Raw genomic sequence first — 18403 nt, 5'->3', positions numbered from 1 at the left:
GCAGGAAGGTGACCCCAGCTCCCTTCAGGGCTCATGCCTCGCTGCCCAGGGTGTGGTGCTTCCCTCCTTGGCCCCACACTGGCCGGAGCCTCCTGGGCTGCACATGGCTTTCCCATGGGTCATCGTGCACTGCACTCGCTCTCTCCTTCCTTAAAAAGCCTTCAAGGCTGGATTTTCCTGAACTTGTCATCACCTTCAAGGCAGCAGGGCTGGACCATCCCCTGGGGCACCGCAGAGCAGAGGCTATTTTGGCTGGGATCCAGCAGGGAGGGCAGGACCTGCTCCAGGGCTGTAACCTTGGTTTGGGCCATGGCCATGGCTTTATGTTCAAACCTCCTGCAGGAAACTGCTTGGCCGGGTAACCCTGGGCTGACTGTCCCAAACCGGCCCAGGGGATCCTGCTGGCAAGTGCACACCCTCCCTGTGCCAGGGCTGAGGCTGGTACAAACTCATCTCATGCACGGACACTGCAGGTGCGGGGATCCCCCTGTGCTGCTTGGAACCAGGGTGAGGGGGATGGATATCAAGCCGCCTGCATCCCGTGCACTGTGCCTGCTCTGTCCTGGCTCCTGAACGCCATCCCATCACTCCATCCCATGTCCCAAGTTCCTCTGCAGCTCTCCTGGAGGCACCTGAAGGGGCTCCAAGGTCTCCTCCTCCTTCTCTTCTCCAAGCTGGACACCCCCAGCTCTCTCAGCCTGTGTCCAGAGAAGAGCTGCTGCATCCCCTGAGCATCCCTGTGCCCTCCTCTGGGAGTGGTGGGACTGGGGGCAATGGCTTCCCACTAATGGGGGCAGGGTTAGATGGGATATTGGGAAGAAATTCCTGCCTGTGAGAGCGGGGATGCCCCGGCACCGGGTCCCCAGAGAAGCTGTGGCTGCCCCATCCCTCGAATTGTCCAAGGCCAGGCCGGATGGGGCTTTGAGCCACGTGGGATATTGGAAGGTGTCCCTCCACCATGAGCTTTTCCTCTTACCGTAGTGTTCAGGCAGATCTACTTCCACAAAGAGATATGGAATTACTTCCATAGCCTTCATTCCGCAATTAAAAAACTGCAAAAACCGACGTCTCGCGTGGCGAAGAGAACGGTCCGGGCTAACGGGCGCTACTGGCCCTTTAAATGAACGGCAGTGGGCGTGGCCAGGCGCGTGCCTCTGCTGGAAGCCGCGCCCCTGCCGCGCCCCCGCCGCATCCTGCGAACTGACCAATGGGAGGCGAGGCCAGCCGGAGCCGCCGCCTCTGATTGGCTGCGCGCCGCACGGCGGCGGGTGCCAAGATGGCTGCGCCCATGGCGGAGGGGCCCCGCGGCTGAGCTGCCGTACGGGCCCCGCGGGGACCATGGACGTGCTGTTCGCTCTGCTCCGCGGGCTGCGCCTGCTGTTCGACCTGCTGCTGCTGGTGCTCGACCTCAACTTCTTCCTGGTGTCCTCGCTGGTCTCCGCGCTGCTGTGGCTGCTGGCCGCGGCCTCCAGCCTGCCCGCGGCCGCGGCCGCGGCGGTGGTGGCGTGCTGGGATGCGCTGGTGCTGGTGCGCGGGTGCTGCGGGGCCATGGAGGCCATGCGGGCGGCCGGGCACCTGGTGTCGCACCTGGTGTCGCACCTGGCGCTGCGGGGCCGGGAGCTGGTGCAGCGAGGGCTGGGAGCCGTGCTGGGCTGCGGGCAGGCGCTGGGCCGGCAGCTGTGCGAGGCGCTGGCCATCGGCACCAGCCTGCTGATGTACCTGGTCAACAGCCTGGTCAACGTGTGTCTCATCGGCACCCAGAACCTCTTCACGCTGCTCGCCGCCCTCTGGGACTCGCTGGCCGGACCCGTCATTAGGGTGGCTGAGCTGCTGGCCGCGTTCCTGGCGCACGTGTCCAGCGGTGCCATCGCCGTGTCCATCCTGCTGTGGTCGCCCTGCCAGATGGCCTTCGAGCTGCTCTTGTCCGCCACCGACCTCTTCATCAGCATCTTCTTCGTCAACGTTTACGGCCTGGTCTTGCTCCTGCTCATCGTGGTGGTCAGCGCCTTCGTGTTCAACCCCGGGCTGCTGTGGACGCTGACAGGATACCTGCTGGGCTACTTCCACACGCTGCCCTCCTTCCGCCGCCTGCAGCGGGACCTGTGGCGGCTCCACCAGGTGGCCGTGCTGACCCTGGGAGTGGCCATGACCTCCCAGCCCTGGCGCAGGCTGATGGACTGGATCCTGCAGGTGACCAACTGGAGCCAGGGAGGGAGGATGGTGAACCAGGGCAGTGACCAGCGACGGCCCGCGGCTGCCCCCAGAGCCCCGGCCACCGACAGGGCCACCCTGGGCCAGTTGCTGGCCGAGCTGGAGGAGCAGCTGAATGCAGAGCAGGGGCCACAGCCACGTCCTGCTCTGAGCCGTGCCGGGGCAGGGCAGCGTCCCCAGACATCCAGGGAAGAACCGGGCACATCCTGGTGGAAAGCCCCGAGGAAGCGGCAGCTGAACGCGACAGCCGGGAATGCCGAGGGACCCCCCGAGGATGACCCCTGGGTGCTGCTGAAAGAGCAAGAGGAGCGTAAGAAATGTGTCATCTGCCAGGACCAGACCAAGACAGTCCTGCTGCTGCCCTGCAGGCACCTGTGCCTGTGCCAGGAGTGCACAGAGGTGCTCCTGCAGCAGGACATCTACCAGCGCAACTGTCCCCTGTGCCGCCAGGTGATCCTGCAGACCCTCAACGTGTACCTGTGAGCCCGTGGCATGGGCTCGTTTTTCCAGGAGGTCGAGGGCACCCCTGTGTGCACTTCCCAGGGCTGCTTTGAGCAGCTTCCAAAGAACTGTGGATGGTGCTGGAAGGGCAGAACGCTGTGAGGTTTCTGCTGGTCACATTTGCTGCCTAACTAGGTTGTAGCTCTTGCTAGCAAGCACAATACTGATCTCTGCAGCGAGCTGGAAGAGTTACCTGGTTTTTTGTTGACAACTTTTGCTGTTTCAGGGCCTGCTGCCTCAAGCCTGCAGCCTGAGATCCAAAGCAGAGCGCAGAAAAATGCTCTGGTCCCTCCTAGCCAAAGCTGATGGAAAGGTTAAAGGCTGTGCCCTCCTGGCAATCACAGGGGCTGGTGCAAGGCAAGGGAGGTTTCTTTCCCAAGGTCTCACTAGAAAATTACCTGGCAGGCTGCATCCAGGCCTGTTCCTCCTCCCACCATCAAAGTGGAGGAGCTCCATGGGAAAAGGGAAGAGTGCCCTGTTTGCAAGGCCCAGGGAGTGCAAGGAGCACACTTGAGTTTTTCAGTGTTTGCTGAACCTGGCTCTCAGCTGGAGAACAGGGTTTCTGGGGTACTTCATCACCCCAGCGATGCTTTTTGAGGGATCTCACTTGCCAGAACAGCGTGGAGCTGTGATTTACTCAGGCTCCCTGCAGAGCTCAGTGTTGCTGCTGCTTCCACGCATCACCTATGCAAGACTAGCGAGCACACGGCAGGTTACCTGCACTGGGGGGCTGGAGGGAGTCACTCCTTCTGCAGGCTGGTGGTGCTGCTTGGGGAGCCTGAGGAGTGGCCCCCCAGCCAGTGCTCCCAGCCCTGGCAGCAGCAGCAGCCCAGATTTGAGCCAAGGCTGGAGAATCCTCTCCAAAACTCACACATTCGCAGGCTAAGAGTGCCATGGGACAGGGAGGGTCACTCCAGAGCTTGCTGGCTCCTTCCCAGGCTGGGCTGGCTAAGGGAGGAACTCTTTGGGAGGAGAGGGAGCACCCCAAAGTTCCTGGGAGCTCACAGACATTCCGGCTCCAGGGCGCAGTTTCTGCACGTCCGTGCTGTGGATCTGCAGTTGTGCACGTGGAGCAGTACCAGGACCACGAATATCTTGGATTAGGGCAGGGCTGTACTGTTGTTTTGTCCTGTTGTCTGTCACCAATGTAGCTACTTCCCTTCAGAAGTGTCCCCTGAAGTCCAACAAAGGGATCCCACCCTGGGATGGCTCATCCCAGCTTGGGCAACCAGCACCATTCCAAGAAGTTGCTGGGCTGCAAGAGGGCCTTGCACTAAAAAGCTTCTCCTTTTCCAGCTGCTTGCCTGGGGTCAGCCACACGCCACACACAATTTTGGCTGGAGCCAGAGCAGAGAGAATCTTGACTCTGGACCGGAAGCCAAGAGCCTGAGGACAGCTGGCATGGTTTTCCTTCTATTTTCCTTCTTGATTAGCAATTTAAGCCAAAACAGAGGCAGCGGAGAGGCCAGGCTGTGCTGGGAGATGCCTCTGAGCTGTAAAGCTGAGCTCTAGCAAGGAACTGTCTTATTGTTGAGTGGCTTTGCTTGGAAAAGCACTGCCAGGGCTGGTTGCTCCCACATTTCTTGGGAGCTGGAAGGATTCCCTGGGCCAAGCCAGGCTCCTGAGCACTTAAGGGTGTTAGAAGGGCTCTCAGCTGCTTCAAAGAGATGCAAAGCTCCCCATTGCTCAAACTCTTGTCCCTGTGCCTCCCCACACACCTCCCTTGTTGATGTTGGCTCTCTCCAGCCACCAACACTTGGGAGAAGCCAAACCCTCACCAGAGAAGTAAGTCCAGGCTCTGGCTTGTCCCAGGCACTTGTAGAGGAGTGAGGGAGCTGCAGCTGGAGTCACTCAGATGTGGGATAGTGGCCCTGCTGACCACAGGCAGCAGCATTCCCTTGGGACCAGCTCATGGATCAGGGGATGCAACATTCCCTACATGAGTTACAGGGTGGGGGGGGGGCGGGAAGGACACCTCCCTAAAACTGCAGTTTGTTCCCTTAACCCCTTTTTTTTATTTTTATTATTATTATTATTATTATAGTAGTCGCGCTTGTTTGTCTAGGGCCTGTTTGCTGTTTGTAAGAGAAGGCTTTGCCTTAAGTTTAACTCTTTGCACTATGGACTAGATACTGAGCAGATTAAAATCTTTACCAAAAGCTGGGTGCTGTCTCATTCTTGAGAAGGTTTTCTTTGGGGGGGAATGTGTGTTTGTGTCTCCTTTATCCACCCCTGGACACCAGGGAAAACCCATCACTCCCCACAAAGGGTCAACATCACCTGCAGGCTCAGGGGTGTTTTCCCCCAGAAAAGCAGTGCTGTGGGATGCCCTGGAGCCAGGCTGCTGCACAGGGGAAATCCAGCACCCAGGAGATGAATTTACACCCAAACTCACTCTGGGTGGGCTTTTCAGAGCTGGCAACCCCAAACTCCTGCTCTGCCAACCCACAGCAAGAGGAGATGGCTGTGGATATACCACACCAGGGCACAGGGACGAGGGGCTGGGGTTTCCCAGCATGTTCCAGGCTGGCAGGAACATGCTGGGACATGTTCATTGCTGGTCCTGCACATATCTGATGCCTCAACGTCCTGTGCCACACTGTCCCTGGGATGGAGGCAGCACAGGGCTGGGTCCTGCCTTGCAGAAAGGCTGTGGCAGGCTCAGGCCATCCTCATAAATTATTTGGAAAAATGGTTCAGGACCGTGATGGACAGAGACTCCAGGAGTCCTGGCTCCTGGCAGGGCCATGCCAGCCAAGTGGCTCATTTTAATCAGGATGGAAACCAAGAGAGGGGAGATGGGAGCTGCTGGGAGGCCAGAAAGAGGCAGATACCTGCTCAGGCGCAGGGAGGAGGGCAGTGCTGGCAGGTGGGTGATAACTGGGAAAACTGAGGCACTTCTCTTGCTTCCAGAGTGTGACCTGAGGCTGGCTGGGCACCTGGGGAGGCTGCAGAGAGGGCAGGAGGGTGGGATGGGCAGGGGAATGTCTGGAATGCCCTGCTCCCAGCCCAGCACCCCCAGCAGGGGGTGGGGAGAGTGTTCGGCCACCTCAGGCCAGTGCAGCCGAGCTTTCCCAGAGAGGACAGGATGTGCAGGACACAACCCTCCCCCGGGAGCCATCCTGCACACACTTGGCTCAATCTCTGCTCAAGCAGCCAGCAATTGCAGGAGGAAAATGCAACCACCTCCCTGCTAATGGACAAGCTCCGTGAGCCCTGCCTGCCCTGGCACTTTGGTTTTTGGTGCAGGGCTGCACAGCCTGGGAAGCGGCAACGCTCACAGAGCACTCCAGGGCAGAAGATTGGGTATCCTCGGGGTATTCCTTGCTCCAGAACGTGTTTGGGAGGCTCCCACATGAGCCAAGCGGGCTGCTCAGCTCATCAAAGTGCCAAGACCCTTCCCCAAGGAGGGAGGAGCGTGATGCTGCCGGGTGACCCCAATTTAGGAGAGCTGGGGTGGTCGGCTCTGGCAGCCGGCTGAAAGCAGGAGCCCCCAGGCGCTGGGAAAAATCCTTTTGTCAGCCCAGCTGCAATTCCCCTCCCTAATGAGCTGCTCGTCACAGCCTGGGGACAAGAGGGACGGTCTGCCTGCCAGCCGGGAGCGCAGATGTGGCACAGCAGGAGCGGGGAATGATACCCGGCCGGAGGGAGGGAGCAGGTGAGGATCAGCAGCGGAACCACGGGGGGCCTTTGGGCTGCTGCCGGCACCAGCTTGGCTCTCATTAGTGAGCCAGCACAGGGAGCCTCTCACTGACCCCCCGGACACAGCAGCGATCCCGCTGCCTCGCAGCCTCAGGGACACGGAGGGGCTGAGGATGACAGGGACATGGAGGTCACCCAGCCTAGAGCAGCTTGCAGGGTTCTGGGGACAGAATATTTAATATAAAATATTAATATAAATATATTTTCCAATATCGCCGTGAGGGGAGACTCTGCTGCCCCTCGGAGCAGCCCATGCCAGGCTTTGGTCAGCACAGAGATGCTGACACCTCTCATCCCTGCTCGTTGGGAGGAACTGATCCTTCATCCTCTTGGACACCTCTCCAGGACATGGGATCCTCCCCAGGATATCCCTGAAAGAGCCAGTGTCTGATTTCCTAAAATCCAGGCTTGTGGTCCCTTTCTTGCCCACCCCACCCCCACGTGAGCAAGGACTGTCCCCTCCCCTGCCATTCCCAGGTTAAAGGTCTCCTTACCAGTCCTGAAGATGGCTGGGAGTGTTCCCTGCACCTCGTCAGCGATGAGACCTCTGAACCTGGGCCATAACCAAACTTTTGGGTGGAGCAGGAGCCATCCTGCTGCTGCCAGGAGTCACCAGGCCACCCTTCACCACCGGGGGCATTTCCACGCTCGGACACCATAAGCACTGTGCAGCTGTAGGGTCTCAGAGACGACCCAGTTGATCTCTTTAATCTCTGGTGCCTGCCGACCTCCTCAGGTGACCTTGGAGTGCCAAGGACACGAGTGCTGCTTCGAAAAGCGGTGCTGACGTTTATTTTTGTTTCTAAAAACCCACAAAGCAACCACAAAAAACTCAAAAGAAACAACAAAGCAACCCCACTGCTGCCTCTGTCAGCTGTACTGCAGCACCTGTGGGCTCAGCCTGGCTCTTATATGGCTTCTGGCTGAGGGATGCTGACCCTCCCTAACCTGGGCTCAGCTGGAACAGGGTCTCCAAGCTCTCCTAACTCAGGGGGAAGCTGGCAGAGCTCATCAAAAGCAGCTGGAGCTTACTAGGAACTTGTCTCTCCTTCCCTTTTCCTTTCCTTGCCCTCTTCCTCATCCTCCCCAGGCAGCAGCAGATGCCCTCACGTTCCCACAGGGGGTCCCCCTGATCCCAGACAAAGTATCCACACAACCAAGAGCATCCCAAAGGAAGCAGAGCCCAGAAACTGCTGTGCCACGCACTGTGGCTGCCTGTGCTGACCGTGCTTCCCCACATCGTGACAGGGACCAGGGAATGCTCCCAGCCCCCACACACCTTGTCCAAAAAATTCACTTTCCTCTTCCCAGAATAGCCATCGATCTGCTCTGCGGCGTTGTTTGCCCCCTGAGCAGCTCTGCTTACAGAAGAAGCCATCTCCAACCCAAACAGAGGCTCCTGCTGCAACCCGACCCCGGCGCTGGCTGAGGGAGCTGCGTGGCGGCTCCAGCAGAACCCCCCTGGTCCCCAAAGGGGCACGAGGTGTCACCCCTGCTCCCAGCACCTCCACAGGTCCCCAAGGGCTGCGGGTGGCCCGGGCAGGTGGCAGCGATGTGCCCATGGTCCTCAGGCCCCGAGTGGGGGCTCTCCTTGGGGGTGGCACTGTACAGGGGCACATGGGCTTTGCTCATCTCCACGGGCACAGCTGTAATCCTGGGGGTCCATCCGGCACACACGGGGGGCAGAGGGGGGTCCGGGGCAGGGCAGGGCTGGCTGTCCGGCTGTGGACGGGGTTCCTGGGCTGGGGAGAGCTGCAAGGTCCCGCTGGCACCCTACAGCCGGGCAGGGCAGCGTCCCAAGCTCATTAAGAGGTTTGGGCCGCTGGCCAAGAGCCCCCTCCCCGGCTGGTCCCCCCAGGGACCTATTTTGGGCAAGGAATGAGGAAGCTCTTCATTTCCCTGCTAAAAATAGCGACCTTTCCCAGCGGCGGGCCACCGCTTTCACACTGGGGCGGGGGGCGGGCGCGGAGGGCTCCGCAAGCCCCGTTCGGGGACTGATGGGCCACCCCCCGCAGCCCTGGCTCTGCTCGCCCCGGGCAATCCGCTCCCCCCGGGCTGGCCCTGGCAGCATCGGGACCCTCCCATCCGACGACACTCGGTCCTCGGGGGGATCCCGAGCCTCGGGGAGGTGCCGGGGGCTGGCGCAGCGCTGCGCTCATGGCTCAAGGACGCCGATGCCACCATCTAGTGGCTCTCGCCGGCCCTGCGGGGACATCCCGACACGGCGGGCCCGGCCCGGAACCCGCAGGCAGGGCTCCGCCGTCGGGGGTCCCGCAGCCCCGGGCTCGCACGGCTCGGGCAGGGGCGCGGAGGCAGGCGGCACACGCGTAGCTGAGCAGCCCTTTATTGAGGGGAGGGATGGGACAGGACCCGCGGCACGGGCTGCTGGCCCCCGGCCCGGTCTGCCCAGCCCCGCCACGGCACCGGGCACGTTTCTCTGCCCTGGGCCGGGCAGGGGTCCCGCTACCCCGGCTCCCACCACGCTGCTGGCTGGGATGGGGCACCTGCCCGGCCCCGGCCGCAGCCCAGGGCGGGCTCAGGCGAACACGGCGGAGTTTTGCCAGTAGGAGTAGACGAGGAAGCCGGTGAAGGTGCTGTCCGTCTTGACGCTGGCGTAGAAGCCGATGTAGTCCCCCACGCCCACCTGCACCCACACCTCATCCTCGGGCTCCAGGCGGACCAGGGAGCCCCCCGAGAGCGAGGTGGGCTTGGGCCAGTTGCCGTAGTACTGGAAGAAGGAGGCGATGGAGTGGCCATTCTTCATGATGTCGAACTGCAGGCTGGTGCGGTACACGGTGGCGTGCACGGCGAAGTAGTACAGGCCGGGCACCTCGCAGGTGAACTTGCCCGTGGCAGGGTCGTAGTGGCCCTGCTCGTTGATGAGCACCACGTCGAAGAGGATGGGCTGGTCGGCCAGGGGAGGGCTGCGGGACTCGGAGCGCTTGGCGCTGAAGGCAGAGCGAGGAGCCACGGCGCACTCGCCCTGAGCTCCCTTCTCACCGTGCAGCCCGTCCACGCCGGGGCTGCCCACCTCGCCGCGGGGACCGGGCACTCCTGGGGCAGGCAGGAGGGGACAGGGTCACCTCTGAGTCACCAACACAGCTCCTCCTGCCCGATTCCACCAGGGATTCCCTGCCACAGCCAGGGCACCGCGTGGGGAAGCAGCACTAGTGGGGAGGGCTGGGTGTGTAATTTAGCACAGCATCAAGAAATCGTTGGAGAAACCCTTACAGGCTGGGAGAAAGCCCAGCCCAGGAGCCAGGGCAGGGATGATGCAATTCCTGGTGGTCCCTCCTAAAGCAGGGCTGGAAGAGAGAGGTGTGGCATCGGGGATGGGGACAAATGCAGCTTTAGCAGTGACAGGGAGCTGCTGCCTTTTGCAGGGACACAGGGGCACCACAAGGGTGGCATGGGAGGGGCGCTTCTGCAGGATTCATTCTCCGTTTGGCATCTTGTGCCAACATGCAGGACTCGCCCCCTGCCGTGAGGGTGTTCCCCACGAGCAGGGAGCGGCAAATCCCCCTCCCCAGCTGGGATCTCTCCTTTCTTACCAGGAGGGCCCATCTCGCCCTTCTCCCCTGGCATCCCCCTGGCTCCATCCCGGCCATCTCGTCCGTCTCTGCCTGGCAAACCCTGGCCCCCGTGCAGGCCCGGGGTCCCCGGGATGCCCGGCTGCCCCGAGCACAGCCCAGGGATCTTGTTGTCTTCGATCTGCAAGGACCTGGTGATGAGCCCGAGGAGGAAGAGGAGGAAAAGCTGCTTCATCTTGTCCTAGAGAGGCTGGAAGGGGGCAGAGAAGGATCACAGCTCTGGGGATCACAGTGAAGAGGGTCGGGAGTGCTCAGCAAGGAGCGTGGGGGGTCCGCAGGGGACATTTCCCCCACTTCTTTTCCCTTTACCTTTTGGGCTGCTCCCCTCAGCTCCCTGGTGCTGCCTGCACCTGCCACAGCATCCCCATGGTCCGTGTGCCGTCACACCATCCCCGGGACAGATCAGGATGGGTGTGGGTACAGGGCCAGGGGCTGGGTCTCCTTTGGGGTGGGCACTGCCCCATCGTGCCCAGTTATGGGGGAACGGGCAGGGGGATTTAGGGCTGTCAGCTGGTGAGCTGTGAGCGTGCCTGGGGTGGGTTTGTTGCCTCTGTGGGGTGCGTGGTGGGGCGGCAGCTCGGAGAACGCGGGGCTGTGCGCTGGCCCTGCCCTTGGCAGCATCCCGGCTCCGCTCCACCCCGGCCGGCTCCCCGGGGCACGGCTGCCCGCGGCTGCAGCATCCCCGGCCGTGCCGGACCACCCCTCTGCCGGGACCACCGCCCCGCCCGGGCTGCCCCCGGCCCTTCCCACAGCAGCGCAACGGGGGCTGAGCCCCAGGGCCAGCGCTGGCCCCCTCCCCCTGGCCTTGACCCAGCAAAGCTGCTCTCTTCCCCCTCCACGACGGCAACAAAGAGGAAAAGGAGGAGAAAAGTGTCTCTCCTCCGCCCAGGAGCCGGAGGCAGGAAGCCAGGGAGTCCCAGCTGCCCCCGGCTGGGTATCCCCACTCACTGCGATCCCACCGTCCCCGTCCCGGGAGCTCGCTGCTCGCCGCTCTGGAAGGGCTGAGGCTCTTCCTGGCCCCTTGGCTCTGACGAAGGCCCTAAGAGAGGCAGCCTCTCCACCCCCCCCTCCTCCCCACGTCTCTCCTCCCAAACTCCAAAGGAAATCAAGGGCCTTGGGAGCCAAAAGCTACAAGACAAGGGGAAAAAGAAAAATAATCTCATGATGTCGGAAGTGCTGTAAGCAGGGGGAAGGGAGAGCGCTGCAAACAGCCGAGGAGAGAGGAGGTGCAGGCTGTGAACCACCTCAGCTGGGCACAGCTGGGCACCCAGGCAGCAGGATGGAGGGAAGGCAGGGAAAACAGGCAGCAGAGGGAAAGGAAACAAGATAGAGGCGGAGGGGGAGAAATCCAGCAAGGCAGAGAGAGATGGAGAGGCAGGAAGAAGTGGGAGCTCTCACTGGCAGCAGAGCTGAGGCAAAGGGGATGGCAGAACACACACTGCCTGGCAGTGCCAGCCCTGGCAGCATCCAGGGGAAGCCGCAGGATCCATCTGGGCGGTCCCAGCACGTTGGGCTGAGCGTGCAGGGCAGGTGGAAGCGCAGGCAGAGCAGCGCTGTGCCCGTGCCAGGAGGCAGCGCTGGCCCCAGGGACCGCGGAGCACGCGGTGAAGCTTTCGAGGCGCTCCCAGCTTGCCTTCAACTTGTTCCAGAGCCGAGTGCGTCCAAGGGACACGGTCACACGCTGGCCAGCGGGCGGGCCTGTGGCTGGAGGGTGTCCCCATGCCCGGCAGCAGCTGGGACGAGCAGGGAGAGGAGGAGCTGGGTGGGCTCAAAGCCCCTGAGCCGGGTGGGAGTGGCAGTGCCACGCTGGGTACAGGGGCAGAGCGGTGCTGGCACGAGTGGGTCCTGTTCCCAGTGACCCCAGCCAGACGGGGGATTTCTCTACACGCTCAGGGCAGTGGGAAACACGATGGCACTGCTGGCTCTCTCCTCCCCGTGCCAGAGCCTGCACTGGAGCTGGTGACATTGCCAAATGTTCCTTCCAGGCCTGGATACCCACAGCGAGGCTGGGTGGTGGCAGGGAGCCGCCTGTCTCCTCTCTCCCAAGGTGTGAAGGGACTGTTGTTTTTGGCCAGCTGGACGCTGGTTTGTGGCCATGGGTGTTGCCAGGCCTGTGGCTACCAGGGTGGCCTTCAGCCAGCACAGCCAGCTCAGCCAGCAGAGCCACTGCTCTTCCAGGATCCCTTCCCTGCACCATGGGGCCACCAACTGGACCCCCTCTGAGACCCATCCATCTCCCTGGGACCCCGCAAGCCCCCAGCCCAGTGAGGGCACAGCCAGCTGCCCCTGGACTCAAGCTGTCCCCACCTAGAACTCGGGCTGCCCTTGGAGTGCCAAATGCCTCTGACAAAGTGACATCAGGAACTTGGGGGGGTGAGTTTTATTTTCCATGGAAAATGGCCACTGTTCGTGCCCAAGGGCCCATGGCCAGGAGCGGGCTTCTGCCTGTGAAAATTACAAACGGAGCAGGATTCCTCCTGTGCCACTCTCTGTCCCTGCTCAGATCCATCCCTGGCTTTCCTCCCTCCACCCATTCCTCAGTTTCCCCTAGCAGCACCCCCACACAGACCCCAGATGAGTCACCTGCTCCATTGGGTTTGTCAGCTTCTCACGCTGTTTATTCTGCTGGCTTTGGGGCTGTGGAACAGGGCAGCCCTGGGCTCTCATGCCTTCAGCCTAGCTCACCTCTGCCCAGCCTGGCTCCATTTGGGGAGCATCAGCCCTTTCCCTCATGCCCCAGCACAGCCCCTCCAGCACAAACCTTCCCCTGTGGGATATGTCACCTGCTCTCTAGGGAAATGGGACTGTGGGCAAGCCCGTGGCATCCAGGCACCAAGCCTGGGCAGAGGGGCTGACCTCAGGGCAGGCAAGGGGCACCCCAACAGCATGGTAGTTACAACAGGGAGAGCACGGGAGGGACATTTGGGGTGGGGAGGGTGGCTTCAGCCCCTGCTCCTCTCCTCTGGCCGGCTCAGGGCTGGAAGCACTCTACGGGGTCATTGGAATCGGGCAGGATGTTGCAGTTGATGGGCCAGAGGATGCCGAGGAGGCCGAGGGACTGCTGGCAGCGCAGCTCTGCCGCCAGGCACACGGCCCGGCAGGGCTGCAGCACCCCCCCGTCCGGGGTGCACTTGGGCACGAAGAGGCTGCAGATGAGCAGGCGGAGGTGCTGGTAACACGCCAGCTCCATCAGCGTCTGCGGGACAGCGGGGACAGCGGCGTGAGCCAGTGGGGTGCGCTGAGGGCAGCCCCACGGGCAGCCCCGGGCAGCTCACCTGGTAGTCCTGCAGCACCTCTGCAGCTCCCTCCTGGTCCGGGATGGCCAGCCAGATGTTGGGGAAGGAGGTGGCGTTGTAGCCCAGCCCCAAGCACATCTCCACTTCCACGGGCTCGCAGACAGACCCTGCCACAGGGAGAGGGGATTCACTTGTGCCAGCAGCAGCGCTGCCCACCGGCTGTGCCAGCCTGTGCCCCAGGGTGCCACCCGGGGTGACACTCACCAAAGGCAGGGTAGGACACCCCGGTGCAGTTCAGCTCGTCGGTGCCATCGGGGCAGTCGTGCCAGCCGTCACACACAGACTCCAGTGCCCGGCACTCGCCATTCCCACAGGAAAACTCCGCGGGGCTGCAGGTCTCTGGAAGGGGAGAGGGCAAGGCATGGCCAGGAGTCAGCATGTTGCCATGCAGACCACCCCTGGCTACTCTTTTGGGTCACTAGCCAGGGGATCTGGCAGATCCAGCTTCAGGACATCCCAAATTCCCTTATTTTGTGTTATTTGGGGGCAGCCCTCAGGTCATGGATCATGCCTCTGTGCCAGTGAGCCCTTCCAGGTCACATCCCCATGGCTATAAATGTATAGGGTAAATCAAATGAGAAGGGGCCCTGGGGGTCTCTTGCTCCAAGCAGGGTCAGCTGTGGAACAAAAGTTGTTTTTCCCAAGTTTTTATCCAGCCTGGCCTTGAAGCCCCCCAAGGACGGATGTGGCACAACCCACCCTGGGCAGCCTGTGCCTCCGCTGGGCTACCTACTCTCTGTGGCATTGTGGGCTTGGTAGGTGGCAAAGAACCCATCATCTGCAACTCCCTCGTCTGCCACGAAGAGGATGGTCATGACATGCCGTGAGGAGGTCAGGGTGGGTGGCAGCTGGTGGCCACAGAACCTGCCAAGGTCATGGGACGAGGGATGGGGTCAGGATGCTGAGCAGCACCTCCCCAAACCCTGCCTTCTGGTGGCTCCTCCCCACCAGCCAGCCCCGTGCCTCAGTTTCCCCAGGTGAGCCACAGCCCCTGTGGCACCAGGGTGGCACAGCAGGCCTGGGGGTGTCGGGTACCTGCCCATGAGGCTGGCGGTCCCCGTGCCCGCGCTGTCGTGCACCTCCACGAAGTCGAAGCTGCAGTCCTCGTGTGACTCCAGGCTGAAGTTGTGGAAGTGCAGGTCGATGACGTGGCCCAGGGGCACGGAGATCTGCCAGAGGCACAGCTGCGGGGCGGGGGGCAGCCGGCGACACCCGTGAAGCTGGGCAGGGGCACCCCCAGCTCTCCCCGGGGCAGGGGTTGCCTTCCTCCCCGCCCGCCCTCATCCTCACCGCGCTCCCACGGGACCCCTTCTCTCACCTGCTGGTGTGGGTATGGTTGGGGGTGGTTCGGGGTGGACAAGTGCCCCTCCAAGGCGGTCAGCGGGCCCCCGCATTCTGGAGGGACACACGGAGAGCACCACCTGACCCCTGCCCATCCTGGTTCTAGAACCCAGTCCAGAACAGTCTAGAACAGTCTAGAACCCAGTCGAGAACGTTCTAGAACCCAGTCTAGAACCCAGTCTAGAACGTTCTAGAGCAGTCTAGAACCCAGTCTAGAACGTTCTAGAGCAGTCTAGAACAGTCTAGAACCCGGTCTAGAACCCAATCTAGGACAATCTAGAGCATGTTCTAGAACTCACCTGGGACACACCTGGGGACACTGGGGACAGCTGGGGACACCTGGGACACACCTGGGGACACCTGAGATACACCTGGGGACATCTGGGGACACACCTGGGGACACCTGGGGACACCTGCAGCCAACAACAGCCCCAAAGCCCGGAGAGATCGATGCAGATGTGTGACAGAATGGAAAATCCTGTCCTGCCTTGGGCTCTGAGCCCCAGGAACGGCTCTGGCCGGGTTTTGGTCCTGCAGGAGCCAGGCAGGGCGGGCTCAGCCTTTGGAGCTCCTGCGTGGCCACTGAAGGCAGCGCTCCTACCTTGCCTCTGCCGGCTCTGGGTTTGACCCACACCTGCAGAGAGGAGCCAATTGTTGTGTTTTTAGATGGATTTTCCACTCCTCTCCCTGTCCAGAGCAGCTCAGTGCCTGTGTGCTGTGTGTGGGCGCACAAACATCGTCTGCTTCTCATCAGTTCTTCGTAAAAAATCCATTTTCTTCTCTTTGGAAGTCAGAAAAAAACCAACCCCAAAGCAGTGACCTCCCTGTCCCCTCTCCCCGCCCATCCCGGGGTGCCGGTGGCGATCTCTCCCGCTGCAGGTGGGGCTCTCTCCCGCCCACCTTTGTGTTTCAGGCTGCAGTTGGCCTCGTCGCTCCTATCTGTGCAGTCGTGGAAGCCGTCGCACACGAAGCCCAGCTGGAGGCAGAGCCCCTGGTCACACAGGTGCTCGTCCCAGGCGCAGCTCTCTGCACGCAGCCACAGACAGCCAGGCTGGCGGGGGGTTCCGCCGGGCACCCCGCCCTCCCCGCGGGCTCTCCCCATGGCGAGGGGCCCTGGCAGTGCCCTGCGCCGGGGACTCACTCTCGGCGGGGGCCACGGCGCGGTAGCGGGCGCTGAAGCCCTGGGCGCCCACGCTGCTGTCGGACACGAAGGTGACCCGCAGGCGATTGGAGTCGGTGTTGAAGGTCGGGGGGGGCACGTTGCCACAAAACCTGGGGGCACAGCGAGCGCTGGCACCGCTCGCTGCACCGCCCCGCTGCACCGCCACGCTCCCCAGGTGTGAGGAGCCCTACCTGGCCGGGCTCCCCCGAGCTGGGGCGGGGGCTGTGCCGCCGGTGCCAAGCTCTTCGTAGAGCTCCAGGCGGTCGAAGAGGCAGGAGGCCGTGCCCTCCACGCTGAAGGTCTCCATCCTCAGCTGGATGGCGAGGCCGGCGCCCACCTCGATGCGCCAGATGCAGAGGGCGTTGGGGGGGTAGGGGCCGGGGTAGTTGGGGGAGCTGAAGGAGCCCTCGGCGCCCCGCAGGGTCCCTCCGCAGGCTGAACGAGGCAACAGCGTGGGCATGAGCTGGAGAGGGGCACCCCCATCTCAAAACACTGCCCCACGCGGGACTTACCCGGTGCTGCTGTGCGGACCGTGGGCAGCCAGCTCTCGGTTGGGGTGGCGGCTGTTTTGGGGACCGGGGGGTCCCTTCGGATGGGTGCTGTGGTGGTGGTGGCAGTGCCACGGGCGGGCAGGGCGGTGGCTGGAGCGCCGGGGGGATGTGGGGATGTGAGCTCTGTGCCCAGGGAAGAGCAGGGACTGCTCAGCCCCAGCAGGGAGGGATGGCTGCGGGGCCGGGAAGGGGCCCAGGAAGCCCACCCAGCCAGCCCTGTGCTCCCACCCTCCCCACAGGTGTGCAGCTCCCAGGGGATCCCACACGGCTCTCCCAGGGACGGCGATACTGCCACATCCCACGGACATGGAAATCCCCCTTGCTCCCCTGTGCGGGCAGACCCCGGGATGTCCTCTGCTGCCCCTCTCCCACTCTGAGCCGGTTCTGTGTCCCCCACACGGCCACAGCCGCCCCTCGGCTCGGCACTCACGGTGGATGACGATGCCGAGCAGGAGGGCGATGAGGAAGAGCAGGATGGTGCTCATCAGAGCCACGCAGAGCCAAGTGAACTTGCAGTCGGCGCGGTACCTCCAGCCCACCTGTGCCCAGAGCTGCTGGCCTGGAGGCGAGGACAGCGGGCAGAACCGGGGTGCTGCTGAGCCGTGCCCGCACCTCCCTGCACGGCTGGCTCAGCCCTCGCTGGGCACGTCCCCACCGCTTGTCCCCGCGGTGCTAATGTGTCCCCAAGCAGCCCCAGAGCCCACCACCCCGCTCCTGCGGCCCCACGGACGGGGGGTGTGTGTACAAACCCCCAGGCTGATACCGAGGCCGTCCCGGCGTGGTGCGGGGCCGGTCCCATCCTTGTCTGGCGGGTGCTCCACGCTCGGTTCCGCCCGCGGCTCCTCGCCCTCAAAAACGGGGTTGCAGAACTCGGTCTGTGGGACAGCGAGCGCGGGTGGCACCCTGGGGACCCGTGGGTCAGCAGCCCCCACACCCCCAGCCCTACCTTGCTGCCGTCCAGAGCCTCGGGGCAAAGCGTGATTTCGGTGAAGTCCTTCATGGCAGCAGGCGGTTCCCGGCGCAGCCTGGCTAGAATCGTGCCCGGTGCCCTGTGCCCCGCAGCCCCACCGCCCGCTCCTCCCCAGCTGCCCCCATGGGCCCCGGGGCCGGGGGTGGTGGCAGTGCCAGCTCTACACGTGGCAGCCCGGAGCGCACCCCAGAGCCATGCCCGCCGTGCCGGGAGTGCGGGGAGCCCCGGGACGCTGCAGCCCCAGTCCCCTGTGCAGGCCCCTTCCCCCTCGCCCCGTTAATCCAGCTCAGCTGAGGATGCCGAGGTCAGGCTCTGGCACGGAGAACCGGCGTCTTAAAGGGGAATGAGTTCTCGCGCCCATCCCGCTGGGAGCCCATCCCCAAGGGACCCTGCTGGTGGGGTCCCCACACGGGACCTTGGTTTTGGAGCATCCTCCAGGCTCCTCACTGCTCAGGGCAGCGCTGACGGGGCTGTGTTGGGGACCCTGGGCTAAGCGTGTCCCTCCTGCCCTCGCTGCGTGCCTGGGCCCTGCCACCTGCATTCCCGCTGCCCCTTAATGCCCGTCTCCATCCCTAAGCAGGGGAGAAAGGGGCCATTGTTCAGGGGTTTTGAGGGAAGAGCGTGGGCACCGGGGAGCTCCATGGGGCTGGAAAGGCTCCTTCTCCCTCCGAGCGCTGCCACCTGCACCCACATCTCCCTCGCTCCAGGTGAGCCCCGACTGCTCCCGGTCCAGGGGCACTCCTGGGTCACCACCGGTGTCTTCCCAGAGACAAAACACACGCACCCAAAGCCCTGTTCAAGCTCAAATTTATTCCTGCACGAGTCTCCCTTGTATGAGACACTTCCCACCCACCTTGCTTACACAGTAAACAAGCCACCTGCCAAGCAGCATCGCTGCCCCAGCCCAGCTCCTGCCGCGGGCAGCCCCCCTTTCCCATCCCGCCCCCCCTGAACCCCGCTGGGATGCCCCAGGCTGGGCAGGATGCTGGTGGCAGCGCTCAGCCCGTGCCCGCAGGGCAGCGAGGGCGAAGCCGGCCGGGTGTGGGTTGGATGGAGCTGCCTCGAGGGCTGGGATGGTG

General features: G+C 63.0%; 3 protein-coding genes across 3 annotated transcripts; 1 reads left to right on the top strand and 2 right to left on the bottom strand.

Moving 5' to 3' along the window:
* Positions 1–1239: 1239 nt before the first annotated feature.
* On the top strand, positions 1240–4863 carry RNF26 (ring finger protein 26). Its single transcript, XM_058857076.1, has one exon. The coding sequence runs from the start codon at positions 1339–1341 to the stop codon at positions 2692–2694; it is 1356 nt and encodes a 451-aa protein (XP_058713059.1). The 5' UTR covers positions 1240–1338; the 3' UTR covers positions 2695–4863.
* Positions 4864–8749: 3886 nt separating this feature from the next.
* On the bottom strand, positions 8750–11089 carry C1QTNF5 (C1q and TNF related 5). The gene is made up of 3 exons (XM_058856988.1): positions 10953–11089; positions 9966–10194; positions 8750–9468 (listed from the first exon to the last, which is right to left on the bottom strand). The coding sequence occupies exons 2-3, from the start codon at positions 10177–10179 to the stop codon at positions 8951–8953; spliced, it is 732 nt and encodes a 243-aa protein (XP_058712971.1). The 5' UTR covers positions 10180–10194; positions 10953–11089; the 3' UTR covers positions 8750–8950.
* Positions 11090–12401: 1312 nt separating this feature from the next.
* On the bottom strand, positions 12402–17354 carry MFRP (membrane frizzled-related protein). Its single transcript, XM_058857074.1, has 14 exons — positions 17301–17354; positions 17118–17229; positions 16785–16913; positions 16316–16477; positions 15995–16238; positions 15783–15913; positions 15542–15667; positions 14952–14960; positions 14619–14695; positions 14336–14484; positions 14034–14164; positions 13505–13639; positions 13280–13407; positions 12402–13200 (listed from the first exon to the last, which is right to left on the bottom strand). Exons 1-14 carry the CDS (start codon positions 17352–17354, stop codon positions 12976–12978), a joined length of 1812 nt encoding a protein of 603 aa, XP_058713057.1. The 3' UTR covers positions 12402–12975.
* Positions 17355–18403: the final 1049 nt, after the last annotated feature.

Source organism: Poecile atricapillus, chromosome 25, assembly GCF_030490865.1.
Source record: "Poecile atricapillus isolate bPoeAtr1 chromosome 25, bPoeAtr1.hap1, whole genome shotgun sequence".
In the NCBI taxonomy this organism is placed as follows: domain Eukaryota; kingdom Metazoa; phylum Chordata; class Aves; order Passeriformes; family Paridae; genus Poecile; species Poecile atricapillus.
This window is presented reverse-complemented; position numbering and strand designations above follow the sequence as displayed.

What these genes read in the sequence shown, in the direction of transcription:
- RNF26 (XM_058857076.1), top strand. Translation starts at nt 1,339, where the DNA reads ATGGACGTGCTGTTCGCTCTGCTCCGCGGGCTGCGCCTGCTGTTCGAC.
- MFRP (XM_058857074.1), bottom strand. Translation starts at nt 17,354, where the DNA reads ATGAAGGACTTCACCGAAATCACGCTTTGCCCCGAGGCTCTGGACGGC. An exon ending in ACCACGCCGGGACGGCCTCG is followed by an intron (nt 16,914 to 17,117) that starts GTATCAGCCTGG and finishes CCTCGCCTCCAG; the next exon opens with GCCAGCAGCTCTGGGCACAG. An exon ending in AGCCCACAATGCCACAGAGA is followed by an intron (nt 13,640 to 14,033) that starts GTAGGTAGCCCA and finishes CTCCCCTTCCAG; the next exon opens with AGACCTGCAGCCCCGCGGAG.
- C1QTNF5 (XM_058856988.1), bottom strand. Translation starts at nt 10,179, where the DNA reads ATGAAGCAGCTTTTCCTCCTCTTCCTCCTCGGGCTCATCACCAGGTCC. An exon ending in GGGCGAGATGGGCCCTCCTG is followed by an intron (nt 9,469 to 9,965) that starts GTAAGAAAGGAG and finishes TGCCTGCCCCAG; the next exon opens with GAGTGCCCGGTCCCCGCGGC.